Source organism: Eptatretus burgeri, chromosome 6, assembly GCF_056783735.1.
Source record: "Eptatretus burgeri isolate ZD-2024b chromosome 6, Ebu_testis_v1, whole genome shotgun sequence".
Classification (NCBI taxonomy): domain Eukaryota; kingdom Metazoa; phylum Chordata; class Myxini; order Myxiniformes; family Myxinidae; genus Eptatretus; species Eptatretus burgeri.
In genome coordinates this window covers 58,450,710-58,473,138 of record NC_140966.1, presented here as the reverse complement: position 1 = coordinate 58,473,138, position 22,429 = coordinate 58,450,710, and the positions used below count along the sequence as shown (strand labels likewise).

General features: G+C 43.8%; 1 protein-coding gene across 17 annotated transcripts in view; it reads right to left on the bottom strand.

Annotated features, from left to right (window-relative positions):
- CCDC78 (coiled-coil domain containing 78) overlaps window positions 1–22,429 on the bottom strand; it is a 181,178-nt gene that overhangs the window by 82,440 nt on the left and 76,309 nt on the right. For all 17 annotated transcript variants that reach the window (XR_015059250.1, XR_015059247.1, XR_015059249.1 and 14 more), the window contains one exon: window positions 16,951–17,076. Coding sequence is in view for 13 of the 17 variants with exons in the window: in XM_085885184.1 (XP_085741310.1) it covers window positions 16,951–17,076 (126 nt within the window). In the remaining 4 variants the exon portion in view is untranslated. The remainder of the gene's footprint in view (window positions 1–16,950; window positions 17,077–22,429) is intronic.

Here is a 22,429-nt window from a genome sequence, read left to right as displayed (position 1 = left end):
TTCAGAAAGTTCTGCATTGAAATACTGCCTTTTTGCATCATCATTATACTAAAATATGCAATTTAGTGTCTGTCTATCCAACTGCGATGCATTCAGTCGTTACTTATCCAATCTCAACCAAACTTGCCAGGGGGACTAAGGATCCTACGACAGAGGTTGTAGTGACTTCATTTACTCCCTCTCTTCCCTGCATCGGTTTTTGCACCTTCAACAAACACCATGTGAAGGTGTATAGATAGCTTATCCTAACGTTTCATGCGGCACACCTACCAGGTAAAAAATATTAGAACCACAAAATATGCAGTCAATTTCGTCCAACATATGATTACATTTTTAAACACATTATGGTGTTGTTTAACACTGGAATGAAAGAAAGTTGGAGGAAATCAATGTCCTTGAGGCATTCTATGCCTATCACATCCCCACTCGATCTGCTTCGACGAGCAAGATCTCTAGGTCGGCCACAAGTTAGACCACAATTATCTTTAGCTAATAAGGGTGTCAAAATGAGTCTTTACACATGAATGATGTATCCCATTGCTTGTCCGATTTTTTTTTTTTTTTATAGCCATCAGATTATATGTGGACTGGAGAGGGAATGTTTATAGCTTATATCTTGGGGCCTCATAAGTGATTTCTCCTGAGAATGACTTCAAGTGTGACATGCGATATTGCCCCCGACACCATTATGGTGCAATTGTGATCTTTATTTGATGCATAACCCCATTCCTAATGGTCAGTAGCATTGCTTAACACTTGCATGAGGAAGATTTGAAGAACATTGGACGAAAACATGCATGCCTACACAAGGGCGGAATAATAGGCTAAGAGTCGCTGGTCCGCACACCCACCAGAAGTAAAGATTATTATAACCACAAATTAATCAGTCAATTCCGTCGGATGATAATGGCATAAAAATAATAAAAAAATAATAATAACAACTAGATATCTGTGATCACAAAGCGATTGCCAAGGGTGAGCCTCCCTCGGCTTAAGGCGCTGTCACACCTTGACGATTTAGCCAGCAGTGGCAATGTATAAAAATGTATGTAAAACGTTGGCGTACGCTGAAATTTTGATGTTTTTTTTTAAGTTTTGGTCGTATTCATAACGTGTTGGTCGTATGCATAACATATTAGTAACGGGCACAGAACGTTTCGTTGTCTTATAGATAACTTATACCAACGAATGCTTAGCCTGTTGTCGGCGTTCACAACCTATGCCCAACGATAGTTTAACTTAGGCATAGCGCGCTGCACGTATCGCCAACGAACTCGTGGCATAGCCTGTTAAAAACCTGCCGCACGCCGATTTAAATCATAACCGCCTGAAAATTGGAAGTGTCAACTACGTAGTCACACCATGACGATTTAGCCAGCGTATGCCGACCTATGAAAAATGTGTTTAAAACGCTGGCACACGTCGAATGCGGTATGGGTAAGTTGTGTATACATTAAGGACATGCTGAAAAACGACGAAGTACGCTGTCATATTTCGTGGTACGTCTAGTACGTCGTGAAATTTCAAGCATGCTGAAAATTTTACGACATACTCGCCGTATGGCTCACACGTTCCGCTACGCTGGGAGTATGTTGTAGGCACGGTATGCGATCGTTGACACACGTCGACACAAGTTCCTTGTAAGTTACTCATAAGTCGAAACATGTCGAGGTAATGTTTAGCATACCCGAAACTTATTTTCTCCATCAAGGCACATTTTCTTTTTTTCTCCTTGGCTCCGTGAAGGCACGTGACAAAATATCTGAAGTTGTTGTTGTTGTTTTTTATTATTATTTTTTTTTAGTCTATCACGAATTTTAAAATATATTTGCTTTTAAGTTTCGACGTCGACGTGACAATATCCTCAAACAGAAAATATTCACAGAGGAGGAACTAAGAATAAGACATGAGCAAACTGAAGAGGCGATCGGACGTGACGTAACGGCACGTGACGAAATATCGGAAGTTATTGTTGTTGTTGTTTTTTTTAAACGCTGCCAATACGCCATTATATGGTAGCTGTAAATTATAAACACGTTCATTAAGTTCTGTGGTCGTTCGGAAGACGTCAATCAAATATGTGTACATACATCAATATTCGTTGGAGGTACGTTACACATAGGTTCAAAGCACGCTACTCATAGATTATAAATAAGTTTTGGGTACGCGAAGCATTACCTCGACGTGTTTCGACTTATGAGTAACTTACAAGTAACGTGCCTCGACGTGTGTCAACGATCGCATAACGTGCCTCGACGTGTGTCAAGGATCGTGTAACATGCCTACAACACGTTACTCATAGGTTATAAATAAATAAGTTTCGGGTACACTAATCATTAAGGCCCAGTCACACCTTGACGTTTTAGACAGCTTATGCCGATTTTTGGAAAATTTGTGTAAAAGGCTGGTATATGTCGAATACGTTATGGGTAAGTTTTGATAACATTGAGAGCACGCTGAAAAACACTGCCATACGTCGTAGTACGCTGGCTTTAAACGTTGTACTTTTCGGTTGTCCTCAAATTTTACATGCTTGAAATTTTAAGACTTATGCCAGCGTATGACTCACACGTTACGCATAACGCTGGCCATAAGTTGTAGCCACGTTACGCAATCGTTGACACACGTCGACACACGTTACTTGTAGGTTACTCATTAGTCGAAACACGTCGAGGTAATGTTTAGCGTACCCGAAACTTATTTCTAACCTATGAGTAACGTGTTGTAGGCACGTTACGCGATCGTTGACACACGTTACTTGTAAGGTACTCATAAGTCGAAACACGTCAAGGTAATGGTTAGCATCAGTGTTCCAGACTCCCTGGGGTTTTTTTTTCTTCTTCTTCGGTATGACGGTGATGTTGACACTTAGCTTTCTAGTGCGGTTATAATATAATATAATTAAAAGGCTGCCGCTCAACGATTTAAATCATAACCGCACTAGAAATCGAAGTGTCGACATCACCGTCATACCGAAGAAAAAAAACAAACAAAAAAAAAAAAACAGGGAGTCTGGAACACTGACGCTAACCATTACATTCACGTGTTTCGACTTATGAGTAACTTACAAGTAACGTGTGTCAACGATCGCATAACGTGCCTACAACTTATGGCCAGTGTAGCGGAACGTGTGAGTTATACGCTGGCATACGTCATAAAATTTCAAGCATGCTAAAATTTGACGACAACCGCAAAGTACAACGATGAAAGCCAGTGTACTATGACGTATGGCAGTGTTTTTCAGCGTGCTCTTAACGTATTGTTGTGGTTGACGAAATTCACAAACCACCATTCAGGTCCCTTAGGTGAGATATCTCTGAAAGTATATGTGTAGTTCGGCCCAAACCCGTTGTTTCGAGGGAATAAATGTCATTCAGTCGGGCTGCGACTCTTCAGGATAGCCGTTTTTCTTTTACTATCTTTATTTTGGACCAGCCGCCATTACTACCACCACCAACCACGTCTCAACAGCCATCACAACAACAACCACCAACCACAACGCCGCTTCACAACAACCACCAACCACAACGCCGCTTCGCAACAACAACCACCAACCACAACGCCGCTTCACAACAACAACCACCAACCACAACGCCGCTTCACAACAACAGCCACGACCTTTACCGTCACAACTCGCCACCGTCGCATCCCCACCATTCTCGCGCCACTCGTGGGCACCGATACTGGACTCGTGCGGGGCGCGCACCGAGCAGCGTGTTCAGAGACATCACAGACTTTCCGAAGAAAAACTGATCAAAAACGACTCGCGCCCACTTTTGTTCCGTCCAATCGGAGAGCGTGGGCGATTTGGCCCCGCCTCCAGGGCGTTGGAGTGAGGACGCTATATGCAAATTCATGGATCAAAAAGCATTCACGCCCACTTTTCCTCGGTCCAATGGGGAGCCAGTTAGAGGTGAAGGGTCGGAGGCAGAGGGTCAAGGGTGAAGGAGCGAAGCCACGGGGCTGATATAAACGGCTGCGTTCGTCAGTCAAAGCAGTTCAGTTGGCAGTTGTGCGGAGTTCAAGAGAGTCGTCGGTGGAGCTGGAAAGAAGTGGGAGAAGTCAAGAGTGAAGAGTTGGGACGAGCCAAGAGAGGAGACGGAGAGGGCGAGTAGACGGAGCTGTGGAGAGGTGGCGGCGGCGAAGGCGGACGAGGGGGTGCTCGCGTCGGTGCCGGGAGCTGCAGAGGCCAGCAACGCGACCGAGGTTGAGGAGGAGACGCTCGCCACGGGACCCGAGACAGGGTGATATCCTCCTTCCCCCGAGCATCAGCAACCCCCTCCTGTTTCCCCCCGCGCTGAGATAGTGCGACAAAGGGGGCCCCTTTCCCACCCCCTACCAGACACTGTCAGCGAGGCCCGCGGAGTTGAGGCACCACCGCCGCTCTGCGTCTCATCATCAGACGGGTAGGCCCGACACGGTCTCGGCCCCAGGCCCGCCTCATCCTTGAGGGTGGTTCTTTTTCTTTTGTTTTGGGTACATGTGTTGTCGGCGCCGTCTGTGAAGTAAAATTGTATGTGTTGCCGTGTGCTCGGTAGTCGGATAGATCTGCATTGTTGCATTTGCTTTTTGTGTAATATTGCCTTGTCTTCTTCTTTTACATGTGCTTTTGGTGGAATTGTATATGTGTGCTTTCCGTTCATCGCGAAATAAATGTGCTTCATGTTGAACTGATTTCCCGCTTCGCTTCGTCTTTTCTTTCATTGAATCTCAATCTTGCTTCACGTAAAGGGTTGGCCGTGGGCTAAAACGCCCGATAATTAATCGAACCGTCGAGGCCGACGAATAACACCGCTCGGTTATTCCGATAGTACGGAACGGGTCGCTTAAAGTGGCCCGTGTCCGAAGTCGACCTGCGGCGAGGTGCGATCGCCCGGTCTACCCTCCGTGTGGGTACTTAGGTAGGTCGAATTTGGCGAGCAACCCTATCCCACGCGGGGGCCGATTGGCACGATCGTGGTGAGACCGAAAGGTCCACCCGTGACTGGTTCCCGGCGTTAGTCCGAGAGTCACGACTGGATTGTCCGTCCGGTGGGCGACGTGCCGCGATTCGAGTTACGTGGCCGTCCGCACGCCGGCGGGCGCGAATCCGCAACAGTATACAAACTTACCCATAACGTATTCGACGTGTGCTGGCGTTTTAGCCCAATTTTGCATACGTCAGGCATACGTTGGCTAAATCGTCAAGGTGTGACAGGGCCTTTACCCTTAAGGCCCGGTCACACCTTGACGTTTTAGCCAGCGATGGCAACGTATTAAAATGTATGTAAAACGCTGGCTGACGTTGAACTTTTGATGTTTTTTTTTAAAGATTCGGACGTATTCATAACGAGTTGGTCGTATGCATAACATATTAGTAATGGACACAGAACGTTTCATTGTGTTATAGATAACTTATACCAACGAATGCTGAACCTGTTGTCGGCCTACACAACCGATGCCCAACGATAGCCTAACTTAGGCATAGTGCGTTGCACGCATCGACGACGATGTCGTGACGTAGCCTATTAAAAGGCTGACGCACAACGATTCGAATCATAACTGTCGTAGAAATGGAAGTGTCAACATCGCGGTCACACCTTGGCGATCTTGCCAGCGTATGCCGACCTAAGAAAAATGTGTCTAAAACGTTGGGGCACGTCAAATACGGTATGAGTAAGTTTGGTATACGTGAGTAGAACGCTAAAGTACGCTATCATACGTCGTAGTAAGTAGAGTACGTCAATAAATTTTAAACATGTTCAAAATTTTACGACGTACTCGGCGTATGACACACGTTCCGCATGCGATGGGGATAAGTTTTACACACGATATGCGGACGCTTACACACGTCCACAAAGGCTACTTATAAGCTACTCATAAGTCGAAACACGTCGCGGTAATGTCTTTTTTACGCGAAACTTATTTCTAACTTATGTTTGACGTGCTTTGAACCAATTCTTTACGTAGTCCCAACACACATCGATGTATGTAGACGTATTCCAATGACGTCTTCCGGTCGACAAAAAAAAAAAAAATGAACGTGTTTCTAGGTTACAACTGCCATATAAAGACGTGTTCCCAGCGGTGTTGGGAATTGGTATATAAAAATGCTGCTCATAAAAGGGGAACCCAACAGTGTTTTCGAGTTCCTTTTTGAGTCGATGTCCATGTCAGCAGTAACAGTATTAGTATTAGTATTAGTAGTAGTTTGTTCATGTTGGCAGTAGTAGGTGAGTGTGAGGGGGAGGGTGTGGGTTATGATGGATCGTCCTTGCGTCCGCGTGTCCAGGGGTAGGTTCATAGGCTGCCACTCAACGATTTAAATGGCTGCATCTCCACTATTGAAAGTAGACGCTTGCGCTCAACAATTGGATTTTTTTTACACTCAACGACTTTTAAACGGTACCACTCAGCCATTTTCATTGTTTACAATGAACGATTTAAATTGCTGTCACTCGCCTTTGTTTTTTGACGTTAGCGCTTGGAAATTTTAATCGTTTCTATTGAACGTGTTAAATCGCTCAAACCCCACTATTGAAAGTCGATGCTTGCGCTCAACAATTGGATTTTTTTTTACACTCAATGACTTTTAAACGGTACCACTCAGCTATTTTCATTGTTTACAATGAACGATTTAAATTGCTGTCACTCGCCTTTGTTTTTTGACGCTGAGGTTTTGAAATTTGAAGCGTTTCTTCTGAACGTGTTAAAACGCTCAAACTCGACTATTTTAAATAAACGCTGCCGTTGGACAATTGGAATCATAGCCAAGCTAGACAACGAAGTGTGAACATCCTCGTCATGCCGAAGAAAAGTTTGAAGAATGCTGCAACTAAATGTCCTGGCCGTGGCCGTGGACGCTGACACAAGGACGATCCATTATACCGACGTCTTTCAGCCTTCTTCTTCTTCTTCTTCTTTCGGCTGCTCCCGTTAGGGGTCGCCACAGCGGATCATCCGTATGATCCGCATAGTGATTTGGCACATGTTTTACGCCGGATGCCCTTCCTGACGCAACCCTGGTCGCCTCTTACGACACAGGGATATGGTACACCTATTTTAACCGGGGTATACACCGGCCCAGTATACTGGTACTCATTTCGCCGACCTCGGAAGGATGACAGGCTGAGTCAACCCCCTGGTGTATTAATTCAGTGGCTCAACGGGGCTTGAACTCAGGACCTCTTGGATCCCAAGCCGCTGCCCTAACCACTGCGCCAACACCAGGCTCGACGTCTTTCAGCCTATGAGTAACTTAAAAGTAACGTCTGCCGATGTGTGGCAACGATCGCGTAACGTGCCAACAACACGTTAATCATAGGTTAGAAATAAGTTTCGGGTACGCTAAACATTACCTCGGCGTGTCTCAACTTATGATTAACTTACAAGTAGCATGTGTTGACGTCTGTCAACGATCGCAGACCGTGCATACAACTTGTGGCCAGCGTAGCGGAACGTGTGAGTCATACGCCGGCATACGTCGTGAAATTTCAAGCATGAAAAAATTTGAGGACAACCGAAAAGTACAACGTTTAAAGACAGCGTACAACGACGTATGGCAGTGTTTTTCAGCGTGCTCTCAATGTTATCAAAACTTACCCATAACGTATTCAACGTGTGCCAGCGTTTTAGAAAAAAAAATTCAAAAATCGGCATACGTTGGCTAAAACGTCAAGGTGTGACCGGGCCTTTAGCGATCACTGGCCCACGATCCAATGATGGCATATTTTGTTCAGACCACCATATGACCTCAACATTCAATGTTTAGGGATAAAATGTAAATGATCAAAATGTAGACCCATCTTCAATCTATCCATAAAACTCAACATTGTGAAAATCGGAGGAAAATTATTCAAGTTATGATAAAAATTACTCAACGAAGGTTTGGCTAATCAAAACGAGGTGCATGCCCCGTGGGGGACTGACGGTTATTTCCCCAACCAGTGGGGTGACTTTACTGTCCTGATGCAAAGTAAACAATAACAAAAAAAACGAAGCATCATAAGAAAAACTCAACAACAGAAAACGAAACAACAAAAATCTACCCTAAATGGATAGGTGTGTGTGTGTGTGTGTGTGTGTGTGTGTGTGTGTGTGTGTGTGTGTGTGTGTGTGTGTGTGTGTGTGTGTGTGTCAATTACGTAGTCTATTCATCATTTATGCATTATTGGAATGTATTTTTTGATCCTGCAGATTGCTGAGACCGCTTCGACCTTTGAAGATCCTTTAAGATCCCCAGGACAATTAAGACTAATAAGATCCTGAAAGACCTCCAACTCTTCTTCTTCTTCATCTTCTTCTTCTTATTATTATTGGGGTTCCAAGGTTTCCAGGCTGGGAAACCTATTGTTTTTCTTCAGACAACCAAAAACACCCAAGGCTGTGATGACCAATGAAAATTTGGTCCAATGGACCAACAGGCCCCCGAGTAACCTAAAAAAAACTAAACACACACAAAAAAGTAAATAACAACACAAGAACCCTCCCTATTCATTCCCGTTATAGGGGGCACATCCAGATGGGGAGCACAACCCCATGAAACCTTGCTGTCTTGACGCATCATACCAAATTTGGTCCATATCTGTCATGTAGTTTGTGAGGAGAAGATGTTTTCGTCAAATGTTAACGGATGGACTGCCAGACATCAGGACCCAAGCTATGATCTTATTTTTGAGAAATAACCTCAAAAAGCTGTCTTTTGTGAATTTATTCACAATCAGAAAAAGGTAGATCAAGGAGATGAATCGAATATCAGGTGCACAATTTCAATGGAGGTCCACTATCATGATGCAAGAATATCTTAGAAGGCCAAGCGGTCTTTGAAATTCCACATTGACAAAATTTAGCGATGACAAAAAAATACATTATTTTTTCAGACCACCATTTGACCATGGTTTTTAACTCGGAGGGGTATGGTGTAAATTAAGCATAAATTCGCCTCGCTATAGGCGAGGACATGCACCTCGTTTTGATTAGCCAAACCTTCGTTGAGTTTTGGTTAAAAATGTTATAATGTCTATAGTTTTGTTATGACCTTAAAAGTTAGGTCAAGGTCACAAAAAATGACGTCAACCCCGTATAAATTTTATTCCTGTTATTGATGCAAAATTCCATTCCAAATGTCCCAGCCGGATCCAAAATACAGCTCGGACATTAGTAGAAAAAACTGGAGATAAACCTAGATTGTAGTTAATTACTTCTCGGATGCAAGACCTTGTCCTATAACCCAGAGGAGTTTGAGTTTCATGGTTCTAAGAAACTCTGTGGTACCATTAAAAATTGGGGGCATTAATTGTAGAAACAACCCCTACAACAGTGATAAGCTTTCCCCTATCCTATAGAGGGGGGGAGGGGGAGGAGATGTGGGAGGGGGGGTTAATAATAATATTTTCACCGCCGTCCGTACGTCATGCAAAGAAGAAGCAGCACATCGACATTTCACCGATGAGGGACATTTTTCTGTTCAAAATGGTACGTCAACAGTAATAATAATAATAATAATAATAATAATAATAATAATAATAATAATAATAACAACGTGATAACAAAATTCTGACATGAAAAACAATAATATCAGCAATAATAATCGTAATAATAATAAAAACAATTATGTGTCTAAAGCATCATCGGCTAAGCAAGTGTGAAAAATGTATAATCAAGGCGAAAAGGACTTTGAATACAAATGGAATTCAACTATATAGAATGATGTGCACTACATATACACATGACACCCCCCCCCCTCGAATCCCCTGGCATTTCTAATACAAATACAAAAGCTAATACAAAATACAATCTAAGCTAATACAAAAGGCCACTTTGCAATGGTGACATTATTTCTCAAATGCTTTTCTGAAAAAAACAGAAAACAGTAATCGAGAGCTAATACATTTTAATAGACATTTTAGGATGATAACCTTTATAAAGGATTTTTAAAAAACGTTTATAACCAACGTAATGAACACTGTAATAATAAAAGGACATCTGCACTTGGAGATTACATTATGTTGGGCATGTGCCATGACTTTGCTGTAAACTAAAGTCATATTGGATTCAGTGATCCGATCATTATTGTTTAACATGGATGAATAACACTGGTCAACAACAAATTTGTTGTCTGCATTTTTTAAGCTGATTTAGGACGAATCTGATGCGCTGAATCCAAAACTCACATTAGTTTTGTTCAATCAGGTCAAGTTTTTGAGATATGGCCACATGTCGTTTTTTACATTTTTGTTCACATGTACGCATGTGTGGAGCATTTTAGAAGAAGTTGGTGGGGGTAAAATGTCATGTCAAATAATTGTTTTGATTGGAAATAATTATTTTACTGACAAGAAGTATTCAGGTACGATAGTTCTGGGTGATAATGTCGAAAAGGGATCAGTTTGAAGTCATAAAACCTCAAAATCTTCCAAAAATTGGTGAGGCAAAGCATAAAGTTCGTGGATCAAAACTAAAGTTAATGGGGCAGATTTTGTAATAATGTGATACAAAAAAGTTGTATTTCTTGAAATAACGAACTCTGAAGAATGTACAATACCTACATGCGCCAATTTATGACATGCGCTTCTGCTCAAGCTTGGAGTGCCACAGTACGAACCCAAAGATTGGAGACTGTTCATTGACAGCAGCAAGCGATCACTGAAATGTGTTCTGCTACACAACGGCAACCAGTTTGCCTCTGTACCCATCGCTCACTCGACTACACTGAAGGAGAAGTATGAAGCAGTGAAGTACGTGCTGGAGAAAATTGGTTATGATCAGCATAAGTGGTTTATTTGTGTTGACCTGAAGATGGTGAACTTTTTGTTGGGACAACAGTCTGGCTTCACCAAGTACCCATGTTTTCTGTGCATGTGGGATAGTAGGGACCGTGCTCAGCATTACACGAAGAAGGACTGGCCTGTGCGGGAGGAATTGGTGCCATGCAAAGAAAGGAACATCATCAACGACCCTCTGGTGGACAGAGACAGAATACTCTTCCCACCGCTGCACATCAAGCTCGGCTTAATCAAGCAGTTCACCAAGGCTCTGGACAAAGATGGTGACTGCTTCACTTACTTGTGCCAGGCTTTTCCAGGATTGACCATGGAGAAGTTGAAAGCTGGCATCTTTGATGGTTCTCAGATCCGTCAGCTCATCAGAGATCCAGAGTTCAAAAACTCAATGAACGAAGTGGAACTGGAAGCGTGGAAGACATTTGTTTTGGTAGTGAAGAACTTTCTTGGCAACAATAAGGCCAGAAACTACGCAGAACTTGTCAACAACATGCTGACTGCTTTCAGAAACCTGGGCTGCAACATGAGCATCAAGATGCACTACCTATTTTCACATATGAACCGGTTTCCTGAGAACCTGGGTTCAATGAGTGACGAGCAGGGGGAGAGATTCCATCAGGACATGAAGGAGATGGAGACCAGGTATCAGGGTCACTGGGACGCAGTCATGATGGCTGACTACTGTTGGAATCTGAAGAGAGACCTCCCTGCCGCTGAACATTCCAGGAGTTCGAAGAAACGGAAGTTCAAGCCCTGAAGTTTGAACAGTGGTGACGCAACATGCAATTTACTTGTACTTACCTTTATCAATGCCCACCATTCAGATGACAGTAATCGATGTTTCTCTCATGTAATCAATAAATGTTGTTGGCAAAACATTTTTTTTTCTTAAAAACATGTTTAGGATGATATGTGTTGACAAAAATCAGCTGATAATGCCACAAAAATGTAATTGATTTTGTCACAAGATCTGATTTTTTCAAATCAACTTAGCACAAAAACCTGACCTGATGGAGAGAAACGGATGCCATTTCCTGATTCAGCAGTGCCAGAATACCCTAATTCACTTGTAGAAATCTAGACAACATTCAGGAAGTAAAAAATTGTTGACCAGTGTAATTAACTGCTCAGCTGGAGCTTGATGACCAAAACAAATCTGGCATTATCAAGGATAAAATGAAGTTAATTCATCCCTATTTGGAAGTATGAAGAAAGGAGAGATGAAAGAGAGAAAGATTCTGCATAAATGAACCAAAAACATCAAAGTCTGCAAGCTCGCATCTGAAGCATTTGCTTCTACCCTCAGGCTTATCAATCAACAAGAGAGACAGGTTAAAATGTAGAGCATACAGGCAACGTGCAATGCTGTGTTATACAAGGTAAACTGAAAGGTACCAGGAAACTAGTGGCATGACACCACATTTGCAATCCCTTATCAGTGATACCAACATGTGACAGAGATTTCTTCACAGGGAATTAACATATACCACTACTCAAAAAAAAGCAGGATAGAATGCACAGATGAATTTTAAAAGGGTTATATCAACATCATCCTTGGACAGTTTTGTTTTTTGACAGAAAATAAAATGCAAACTTAAACAAAAAGCCTCCTAATTTCATTCCCTACGACACAGAGGAGCCTGGTCAGGTATGGGAGCCAGCGCCAGAACAGCACGTCGCTGCGTCCACTTTCCGCCGGTACTTCAGGGACCTCCATCTGGCCATCCCCCAGGCAGATGCCTGGCCCATCCCCATCTCCTTGAGATACTGTTCAACCTGCTGCAACCACAAGGCACGTGGTCGGCCCATTGGGCTCCTCCACTCATGAGGCTCCCTCGCTGAGAGAATCTGGTGAGCAGCATCAGCATCAGGAAAACAAGCCACATGTCCCATACAGCCACAGCTGATGCTCATGGACTATGCAGGTAACAAATCTCATTTGAGTCTCTCTCAACAACTGCTCGTTGGACACAAGGTCCGACCAGCGACAACCAAGGATTCTCCGAAGAGACTTGGTACCAAAGGAATGAAGTCTCCATCTCAGATCCCTGGTCAGAGTCCAAGATTCACATCCGGAGAGCAACACAAGAAGGACCAAGGACCTGAAGACTCAGACTTTCGGCCTCCTGCAAAGGTACCGACAGCTCCACACCCCATGATCCAGTGAATGCATAATATCCTAGGCCCGACCCAGATGTCTATTGACCTCTGGCTCACAGACAGCTGAGACATGGACATCACTGCCAAGTTAAGTGAATCTCTCCGTGATGTCAAAATCCTCACCAAAAACAGGTACAGACAAGATAGCAGCATCCACGATGTCATTGAAAGCCTGGATCTTAGTTTTGACACAGAAAACCTGAAGTTACAGTGGCTCCGACTCCCCATGCAGCACCCCGAGGGCCCCCAAAGGATATCCAGAGTGTCAGCAAAGATGATTCCATCATCTGCAAAATCAAGGTCAGAGATCTTGACATTCCAAAATGATGCAATGCCGCAAGATCTCTCCGTGACGTCCTCCGTGAAGTCCTCCAAGATCCTCTCTGTGACGTGACATCCTCCCCAGAATCCAGTCCATACAAATGTTGAAAAGTGTTGGGGGCTAATACTCACCCCTGACAAACTACAGCAATAACAGCAAATAAGTCGAAGATGGTATCACCACATCTCACAGGATTCTCAGTTCCAGAGTATAGTTCAGACATCAGATTGATCAGTTTTGGTGGCACCCCATGAAGACCAAGAACTCTCTTGAGGGCATGCCGATTCATTGAATCAAACGCTTTGCAAAGATCAACATCGGCTGCAAGCAGCCCCTGCCGAAACTCTCGTTTGCGTTTGGTGAGGACCTGAAGAGCAAGGATGAGGTAAATCGTTGACCTCTTTGGTAAAAAGCCTGACTGCTCTGGACGCTGGTGCTCAAACAGATGGTGGCGAATCCTTTCAATAATTATCCGAGCAAAGACCTTGCCCAGTACTGAGAGCAGTGAAACCCCTCAGTCATTGTTGCAGTCCTGGAGATCTCCCTTCCCTTTCCAGAGAGGGACAACAAGGCCCCTCTTCCAGTCAGTTGGGATGATGCTTGTGTTCCAAGCAGAGCACAGCACTGCATGCAATGACATGAGTACAGTATTTACACCAGCTTTGAGAAGTTCAGCAGGAATGCCACAGATCCCAGGAGCTTTACCTCATTTCAACCAGTTCACTGCAGACGATGTTTCAACAAAGGTGGATCACAGTTGATTGGAGAGTCAGCAATAAGGATAGTAACACTCCTGACATCCACCTCGACAGCTGGTGGATCAGCCTGGTACAGCTGCTCAAAGTAAACGGCCCAGCGGGCCTTCACTTCGGACTCCTCTGTCAAGAGCACACCACCCTCTGCTCTAACTGCAGTACACAGAAAGGTGGACTTGGAGGAATGCAATGCGTGAATTCCCCTGTAAGGACGACGAGAATCACTTGACCACAAGTGATGCTCTACCCCCTCTCAGATTCATCGCACATAGGCCTCCTTGTCCACCCTTAGTGCAGGTTCAGTTTTATGTCTCAGCTCTCTGATCAGCTCAGCTCTGCCATTAAGCCTGCTCCTGCGACTCTGGTCAAAGGTATCCAGTGTCCCTTGAGAGACCAAATTCTTCTTCGCCCTCTGGTGAGTTCCAAGACATCCACCGGCAACATCAAGGATGGTGGTCTTGAAGGCACTCCACAACTCTTCAGGATTCCCCAAAACACCCAGAACCTCCAAATCTCCACTCAGCCTGTTTGCAAACTCCATAGCTACCCTCTCATCCTTGAGCTTGTCAACATCCAGCCGAGGCAGGGATGGCATCGTTTTCCCGGATTTAATCTGCAACTTCAGCGTTGCTACAATAAGCATGTGGTTGGTATTGAGGAACTGAGCATTCCAGTCAACCCTGCAGTTTTGGATCATCCTCCAGCACCCATCAATGAGCACATGGTCAATCTTCTTTGCCACACCGCCAGCAATGGAATACCAAGTCCAGCGCTGAGCTTTTGGGTGCTGAAAACATGAACCAGCCACCCTAAGTCCATGACTTCTTGCAAATTCAAGGAACTTGGTGCTATTCTGGTTCACCAATTTTAGCACCGCAAGCAAGATGCCAAAATCTAAAGCAATTAGCAATGAAATGTACAAAGAAGCAAATGTTGAAATAAAAGTAGAAACATACCCATCAGAGATGGGGAATCCCCCGCCATTGAAAAAGGTCATATATTTTATATATTCCAGATAATGAGGGAGGTGAATTGGAAACAAGACACCATTTGGTCATCATGTCTTTCGAGCTGTACAGCAAAAAGTTTAAATTGGACCAAAAATATATTGTTTATGGATTGAAATCAGATAAGCGGTTTTCCATTTATTACAAAAAACATTTTTTTTCAAGATGGCCACCCAGTCGGCCATCGTGGATCCGGCCACGCCCAAAATTAATAGAGTTCTTCCTTTTCAGGTGGTACATGTGTGACCCAAATTTCAAATCGATATGGCGAACAGTTTATGAGTTATCGCATTCACAGCTATAAATGTTGACGCCCAGCCAGCCGGATGGACGGACGGACGGACAGCCGGACGGACGGATGGACGACCCGGGTGACAACAATATCCCCCTTCCGCCACGCGGTGGGGGATAAAAACAAAGTGTAAGTTTGGAAACAAGTCAATATAGAGGAAAGAAACAAAGAAGAATGAAATAGAAAGGCTCATGAAGATAACAGCATTTAAATTTTACAGCTGTTACATATCATTAGTTTGATGAGAATGGATGAACTCCTCAAGTGGGAGAATGAATTAAAACAGGACAAAACTAAACCATAACAAGTGCCAAGCACTTGGGGGGGGGGGAGGGGTCCATGTGCTACACTCACCCCACTGTTGTCATGACAACAAAACCAAATAACCCCTACAGACCACCACCCTTCCCAAAGCCTCCACCCACCTACCCCCCACCCCCTATATTCTACTCCCCATAGGGCCTACACTATCCTTGAATGGTTTAGTCATGATCATTTAAGTGTTTTTTTTTTTTAGATTACCCATTTCATATTCCCCCCTTAAATCTCGAAATCATTAACGCGAATAACTTCATTTTGTCATCATTAAGCCCGAATGGGAACTCCACTGCCACACTTCCCCCAACCCTCCAAAAATCGCCCCCAACCAATAACACCCCAAAGGGCCACCATTACCTCTGCCAAGGTTGGTGGCCCAACAATGCTCCATTCTTAAGTTATATACACAGTACTATAAGAAAGCTGTGTGTGTGTTGCCATTTTTCTCAGAGATGGTTAAACGGATCTTTGTCAAACTTTTGGAGGTTCATCTGTGAGTGTTGGGGGGGGGGGGTGGGGGAGGTGTTTTCGGCAAAAAAGTGAAGAAAAAAAAATTGGATTTTTCTTTAAATCACTTGATTAGTGCCTAAGCCTTTGTAGCTATGTGAAAGATATTAAATGATCCCTGAGGTGTTTAGGCCCCCACAAAAAAGACCAAAAAAAATTATTTCTTCAAAATTCCAACAGAATTAGAACAGCACCAGGAAATGCTGGGTACCCCTGCTTGTACAAGATATATGGGAACGGACAGACAGACATACAGCAAAATGGAGTATGTCAATAAGTGCAGCTTTGGTTTGTGTTCAACTTTACCTGATGTGAGACTGGTTTGCAAAAAAATGGACCAAAATAACCATGGTGAGATCATCACAGTCTGACAGGTTGGCACAGAGAAGTGCACTTACCTGTGAGGTGTGTCGTCTCAGTTGGATTCCAAGCCCGACTAAACACAGTGTCGTCACAAAGTGTCGTCCCTTGAATTAAGTTAAGCTGAGTATCTCTTCTGCTCACATTAATTGGTGCATGTTAAAGACCCCACAGTGTCTGTCCCAAAGAGTAGGCGAGTTATCAATGGCACCCTGGTCAACTTCCAAGTTCCTGCCATGTTCAAATCAAATTTCAAATTCCTGCCACCCTGGTCAAATTCCAATTCCAGCAGTTGACCATTAGGCCTAGCCAGCTGGTTTGTGAAAGACCTCAGCTAAAGACTTTCCCTGACCAATCCCACAATAAGGTGGGAATAATCAGAGTCATTATTAAATAAGAAAGGGTAGAGTGTGATTGCTAAAGGACATCACCATAGATAGACCAAAATGAAAATCACAGATGTACTCACTGCGAGGTCATGAAGACATCGTAGAAGGCGTGCACGATAATCCTCACTCAACTGCTTGAGTCGAAGCTGAAGTTTTGAGTTCTCAGCCTGCACCTCTTTCTGCTGGCTTTTGGAAACCAATACAGCCTGTCATAACCAGCAGTTATATGAATGTGCATCAATAATCTTTTATACTAATATTTGTGTGTATGTGTGTGTGTGTGTGTGTGTGTGTGTGTGTGTGTGTGTGTGTGTGTGTGTGTGTGTGTGTGTCAGTGTTTCTCCTCCATAACTCCAAAATCATGAAACCTAGCAGCCTGAAACTTTGAATGCAAGTAAGGGAACTCCAAGGGCGTACATGAATGAAAATTAGGTGTTTGGGTTAATTTGAACACCTCTTTTGAAGATAACTAACAGCCTTATTTAATTACCCTTCATCAAGACATCATCCTTGGTCATCCCTCTGTAAGCTTGCTGGGGTCTGCAGTATTGTGTTGAATGACATCATGATGTAGCGGGGCTGTGCATGCGCATAATAAACCGACCTTGCTGTGGCATCCTTCCACGGTGTCTGTGTCCTTCACTCAGGCTGGCTCCTTTACTGAAATATGGACGTGAAAGTGTTTGTTCAGGATAAAACAGGGTCCTACTTTGCCATTTCTTTGGCCTGCTCAACAATGCCTCGACTTGGAGCAGGCTGCAATGGTTTCTTCATGATTAGGTTTTTGTTTCACTTTTCTCACTCAAATTATCAAATGCTTGATTATCAATCATATCTACGAATCGCTGGATACATTGCAATGCTTGTAAACGCTTGGAGACGCCAGTGTTCGTGGCTTTATTTAATTTCTGCACATGCCATAACCTCAAAAATCTCTTCATCGCAGACGCATTTCAAAATTTAAACTTCTGTATTGACTTCAGCAGTAGTTCTGACTGCTACAAAAAAGTGTTAATTTGTCCAATTCAGACATGGGCATTTCTGGGTGCATGGGTTTTTATATGACCGATTGGTGATTGCTAATCGCTTGCCAAGCCAGCCATTCCTTATCAACATTTTGTTGGAGTGCTTAAGCCACTTGGCAAGCGCTATACAATATTCACACTGTCACTGATTATCTTGATCGACTTGAACAAAGTTCAGGGCCCATTTGCCTGCATTTGGCCATGCAGTGTCTCGGGCAGTGCGTCAGGTGGTCATTCGCTTGCTGAAAATGTGCAATTTTATTTTACACCACGTTTTCATTTTTTGAAAGATCTTCTTTCATTATATGGCTCGTCACTTCAGCATAGATCAATACATGTAAAAAAAAAAAAAAAATCAACGTTTCGTTTTTAAAATACCCTTGTATATCCCATGTTCCCCGCCCCATCCCTCTCCCTTCCATAGATCTAATGTCTTTGTTCCCCACTGTTTTGGCCTTCCCACTCCCACCCCTCTTGTCTCATGCCCCCTTTGCTGTGTGTTGTGGGTTAGCTCTCATATGAGCCTCGATAATGTATAGAAAAAAATAAAAGAAAAGAAATAAAAGAAGTTTCTTCAACCGTTTTGTTGGAGTGCTTTCTTGAATGGAGTGCTTAACATCTCCGAAGTTAGAAGGCAAAATAGATGAGATGATTACAATGAGTAAAAAATGTTTTCAGTCATAACAAAGCAATGAATTGCCACATCATGGCAGAATAGCCAAGAGAGACGCAAACTCGCTCTAAGCTGTCTAGCCTGGGTTTGAATCCCAACCCGGCTATAAACTGTTTCACAGGCAGGGTGATTCATCAATGTGTGTGCCGTTAAACTGGACATCACATCTGCTGGAATCTCTTCTCTCTCTTCTCTCTCTCTCTTCTCTCTCTCTTCTCTCTCCTCTCTCTCTCTTGCTCCCACACCCCTCACCCTCTGTTAAGGGGACTGTCAAGGATTGACGGTTTAGTTTTGAACATACTAGGTAGAGAGCATGGGTTTTAAATGCTCTCGCCTGGGTTTACATCGAACACAGTGGTTAAAAAGAAAACGTTGCTGTTTGGGTGCATTTTATTGCCCTTTTCTTCCCCTAACGCCACCAAACCTTCCCCTCACGCTGCCTTTCTTTCCCATCCCCTCATGCTGCCTTCCCCTCTCCTTGTTGTACCTTCCCTTTACCTCCCCTCACCACTTTCACTTCCCCTCACACCATCTTCCTCTCTCTCCCCCATAGTCCATTTGCCAGAGAAGTAACCTTGTTGTCCTCAAAAGTGTATGGTTTTATGGTGTTTCTTGTTCACAGGCATGCATCGACAAAATTAAGCTTGGTTGCCCGGATGGCAACCATGGGGAAATCTGTTATTTTTGCGCAAATACAAGATGGCCGTCATCGACCAGGCTGAAAATATAACTTTTAGGTAATGAACATAAAATTACACACGAGACATCTTTTCCATGTAATTTTGGCATGAGGAATCGATATTTAACCTTATTTTTGTGATTAGAAGTAAATTTGAGGTCAATGTTCGAGTTCCTGGCAATTGTTTGCCGTGTGAGATACATTTTGAATGACAACAAGGTCACTATTCTGACAACTGGACGTTCACATACGACATTAATGCGAGTTACTAATTCAATGTTTTGTTTGTTACAAACTAATTCAACTTCTTTGTTGCTGGTCACCATCACTATGCCCGTTACATCACCCATCACCTTCTGGAGATGCGCTATCTGCTGCCACAAGATGCCAAGTCAGAGCTCATATCAGGTGCTTTTGTGTGTCGTCACCAGGAAGGCATTTGGAATGGTGTGAGCTCTGATCAGTTCCGTGAACAAACTGCTATTAGAATTGGCAAGGGTGGCCTCAAGGGTATGACTCTTTCTCCAGAGATGGCAGCAGAGTGGATCGATTCCTTTCTTGTCACTGCCTACATCTCAGCTACAATGGAGCACATCTACCCTGACTCCTCAAACAAGGACAATGAAGACCAAGTGAGAGAAAAGGACACAAGAATCAGACCATGTCACAAGGAGGAGGGGAAGAAGAGGAGAGAACTTGATACAGATGAAAGGCGCCGGATTTTACTTGAATTGTCGAATGTGTCTCATCCTCTTGAGAATCACTCACCACATCTGTACAACATTGCCAATGGTCGAATTGCTCCCCGAGAAGTTGAAGTGAATGTTGAGGATTCCGTGGTTATAGGTCAGAAAATGGTTGCAGAGTTCCATGCATCCCTTCCAGGTGGATTCCATGCAACCATCTCATGCCCCATCAAGACAATGGAGTACTTACAGAAAGGAGTGAAAATTGGGGACAAGATGATCTTTGATCTAGAAATCATCTTCCTCAGGCTGCTGACTATTGGACAGCAAAGACAAATGGAGCTAGGACCTATCTTCCAGTTTGAGCTCTGCACAGTATCCCCCTCACTGATTGATGAATATGGGTGCTTAAGGAAAGGCAACAAAGCACCACTGGCACACAAACTCTGTGTTCAGGCACAACAGTCTGCAACCAGATGTTACCATTGTTGACTCGAGCCAACTTCTCTATCATATTGTCTGGCCTTTCAGGGGAACTGTGTCAGTCTTAGTTGAGTCCATCAAGACAAGGCTGTCTACCATTGCTGGTCAGAAGATCTTGGTCTTTGACAAATATTATGATGTTTCTGCAAAGGACCATGAACGGGTGAGGCATGCTGGGATTGGTTCCATCAACTATGACCTCATAATAAACACACCCCTGCCCAGTCGAGACGCCATCCTGAAAAACAAGCAGAACAAGTTGCAGCTGTCCAAGGTTTTGAGTACCTATAGCTTTGGTGAAGGAGTTACTGTGGAGACCCATAGCCATGGTGCATTCAACCATGATGAAGCAGACATGACAATGATCTCACACCTGCTCGTGGCTGCTGAATGTAATGCAAGAGTGATACGTATCCTCTCTGATGGCACTGATGTTTTTGAATTGATGGTTTACTAGCGCAACACCCAGGCCACAGTGCAGATGGAAAGGTGGGATGGAGCAATTTGGGATATCAACACCACCTGTGACCAGCTTGGCCCCAAGTGTCTGCAGCTTTTGGGAATGCACTACATCACTGGCTCAGATACCATGTCATACCCATACGGCAAGGGCAAAGTGTCAGCCCTGAAGACACTGAGAGCTGGCAACTTCCCTGGTTTGTACTCCGCACTTGGCGAGCTGAACGCAAGCCATGAACAACTCATGGAAGCAGGGCGGACATTCTTCTGTGCCCTGTATCATCAGCCAGAAGGTACCACGATGAGTGAGATGAGGTACTATATGTACACAAGGAAGTCTGGCAAGCCCCTCAAGCTCATGACATTACCTCCAACTGAGATCAATCTCTTCCTACATATTTTGCGTGCACATCTACAGACAGTACTTGCAAAATCAGCTGATCAGCAGGCCCCACCTGAACTTGACATTACAAAATATGGATGGGACATCAGAGATGGAATCCCAGTGCCAGCAACTTCTGCTACTCCACCAGCCCCTTTGGACCTCATGGATGTTGTGCAGTGTGGATGCAAAGCAGAGGGGAAGGCCTGCAGTACTGCAAGTTGCAGTTGTCACCATGCATAGATCTCCTGCACGCTATACTGCACTTGTGGTTGCAGTGACAAGTGCTTCAACCCCCACAAGACTGTGGACAGTGAAAGTGAAGTGGAAGAAGGGAGTGTCGAAGCAGACCTGGAAAGAAACGAGGATACGGAAGGGGACGAGTACAATGAATGGGAATGAACAATACGTAAGTTGTCTACTCGGCTCTATGTCCTCTGTTCCTAAGATGTACAATATGATGACATGACAATGTGTATGCTTTCTGATTATCAACATACTGTTGTGAACCATTCATGACTTCACTTTTGCATTGGTGTTGCATAATTTTCAGCAGAAAATAGTCATGGACATTTCATGTGAACCTCTATTTATTCCTGAACGTAAAAAATAACCCCAAAATTGAATTCCTCATGTCAAAATCATATGGAAAATAGGTATTACACAGGATTATATGTTGACCGATTAAAAACTTAGCCCCATCGTCTGACATGTCGCGGCCATCTTGAATTTATGCAAATTACAGGAGTTCCCCAATGTAGCCACCCCGGCAACCAACCTGAATTTTATTAATGGACCCATGTTAGTCCAAAACAATCATAAAACCATACACTTTCCACATCAACAAGGTTAACAATGGAACACATAATAACGGCAAATGGACTACCATCCTCCTCACTCCCAACCCCCCTCCCAGATTGTATCGCGACATTTGGTGAGGCATCGCTCTCTCCACCCCCCCCCTTTTCCTCGCTCTTCAAAAGGGATGGCACCTCAGATGTAGTGACAAATTGTAACTTTGTATTTCTATACATTTACTCTGTTAAGGCCCAGTCACACCTTGACGTTTTAGCCAGGAATGGCAACGTATAAAAATGCACGTAAAACGTTGGCGTACGCTGAAGTTTTGAGTTTTTTTTTTAAGTTTTGGTCGTTTTCATAACGTGTTGGGC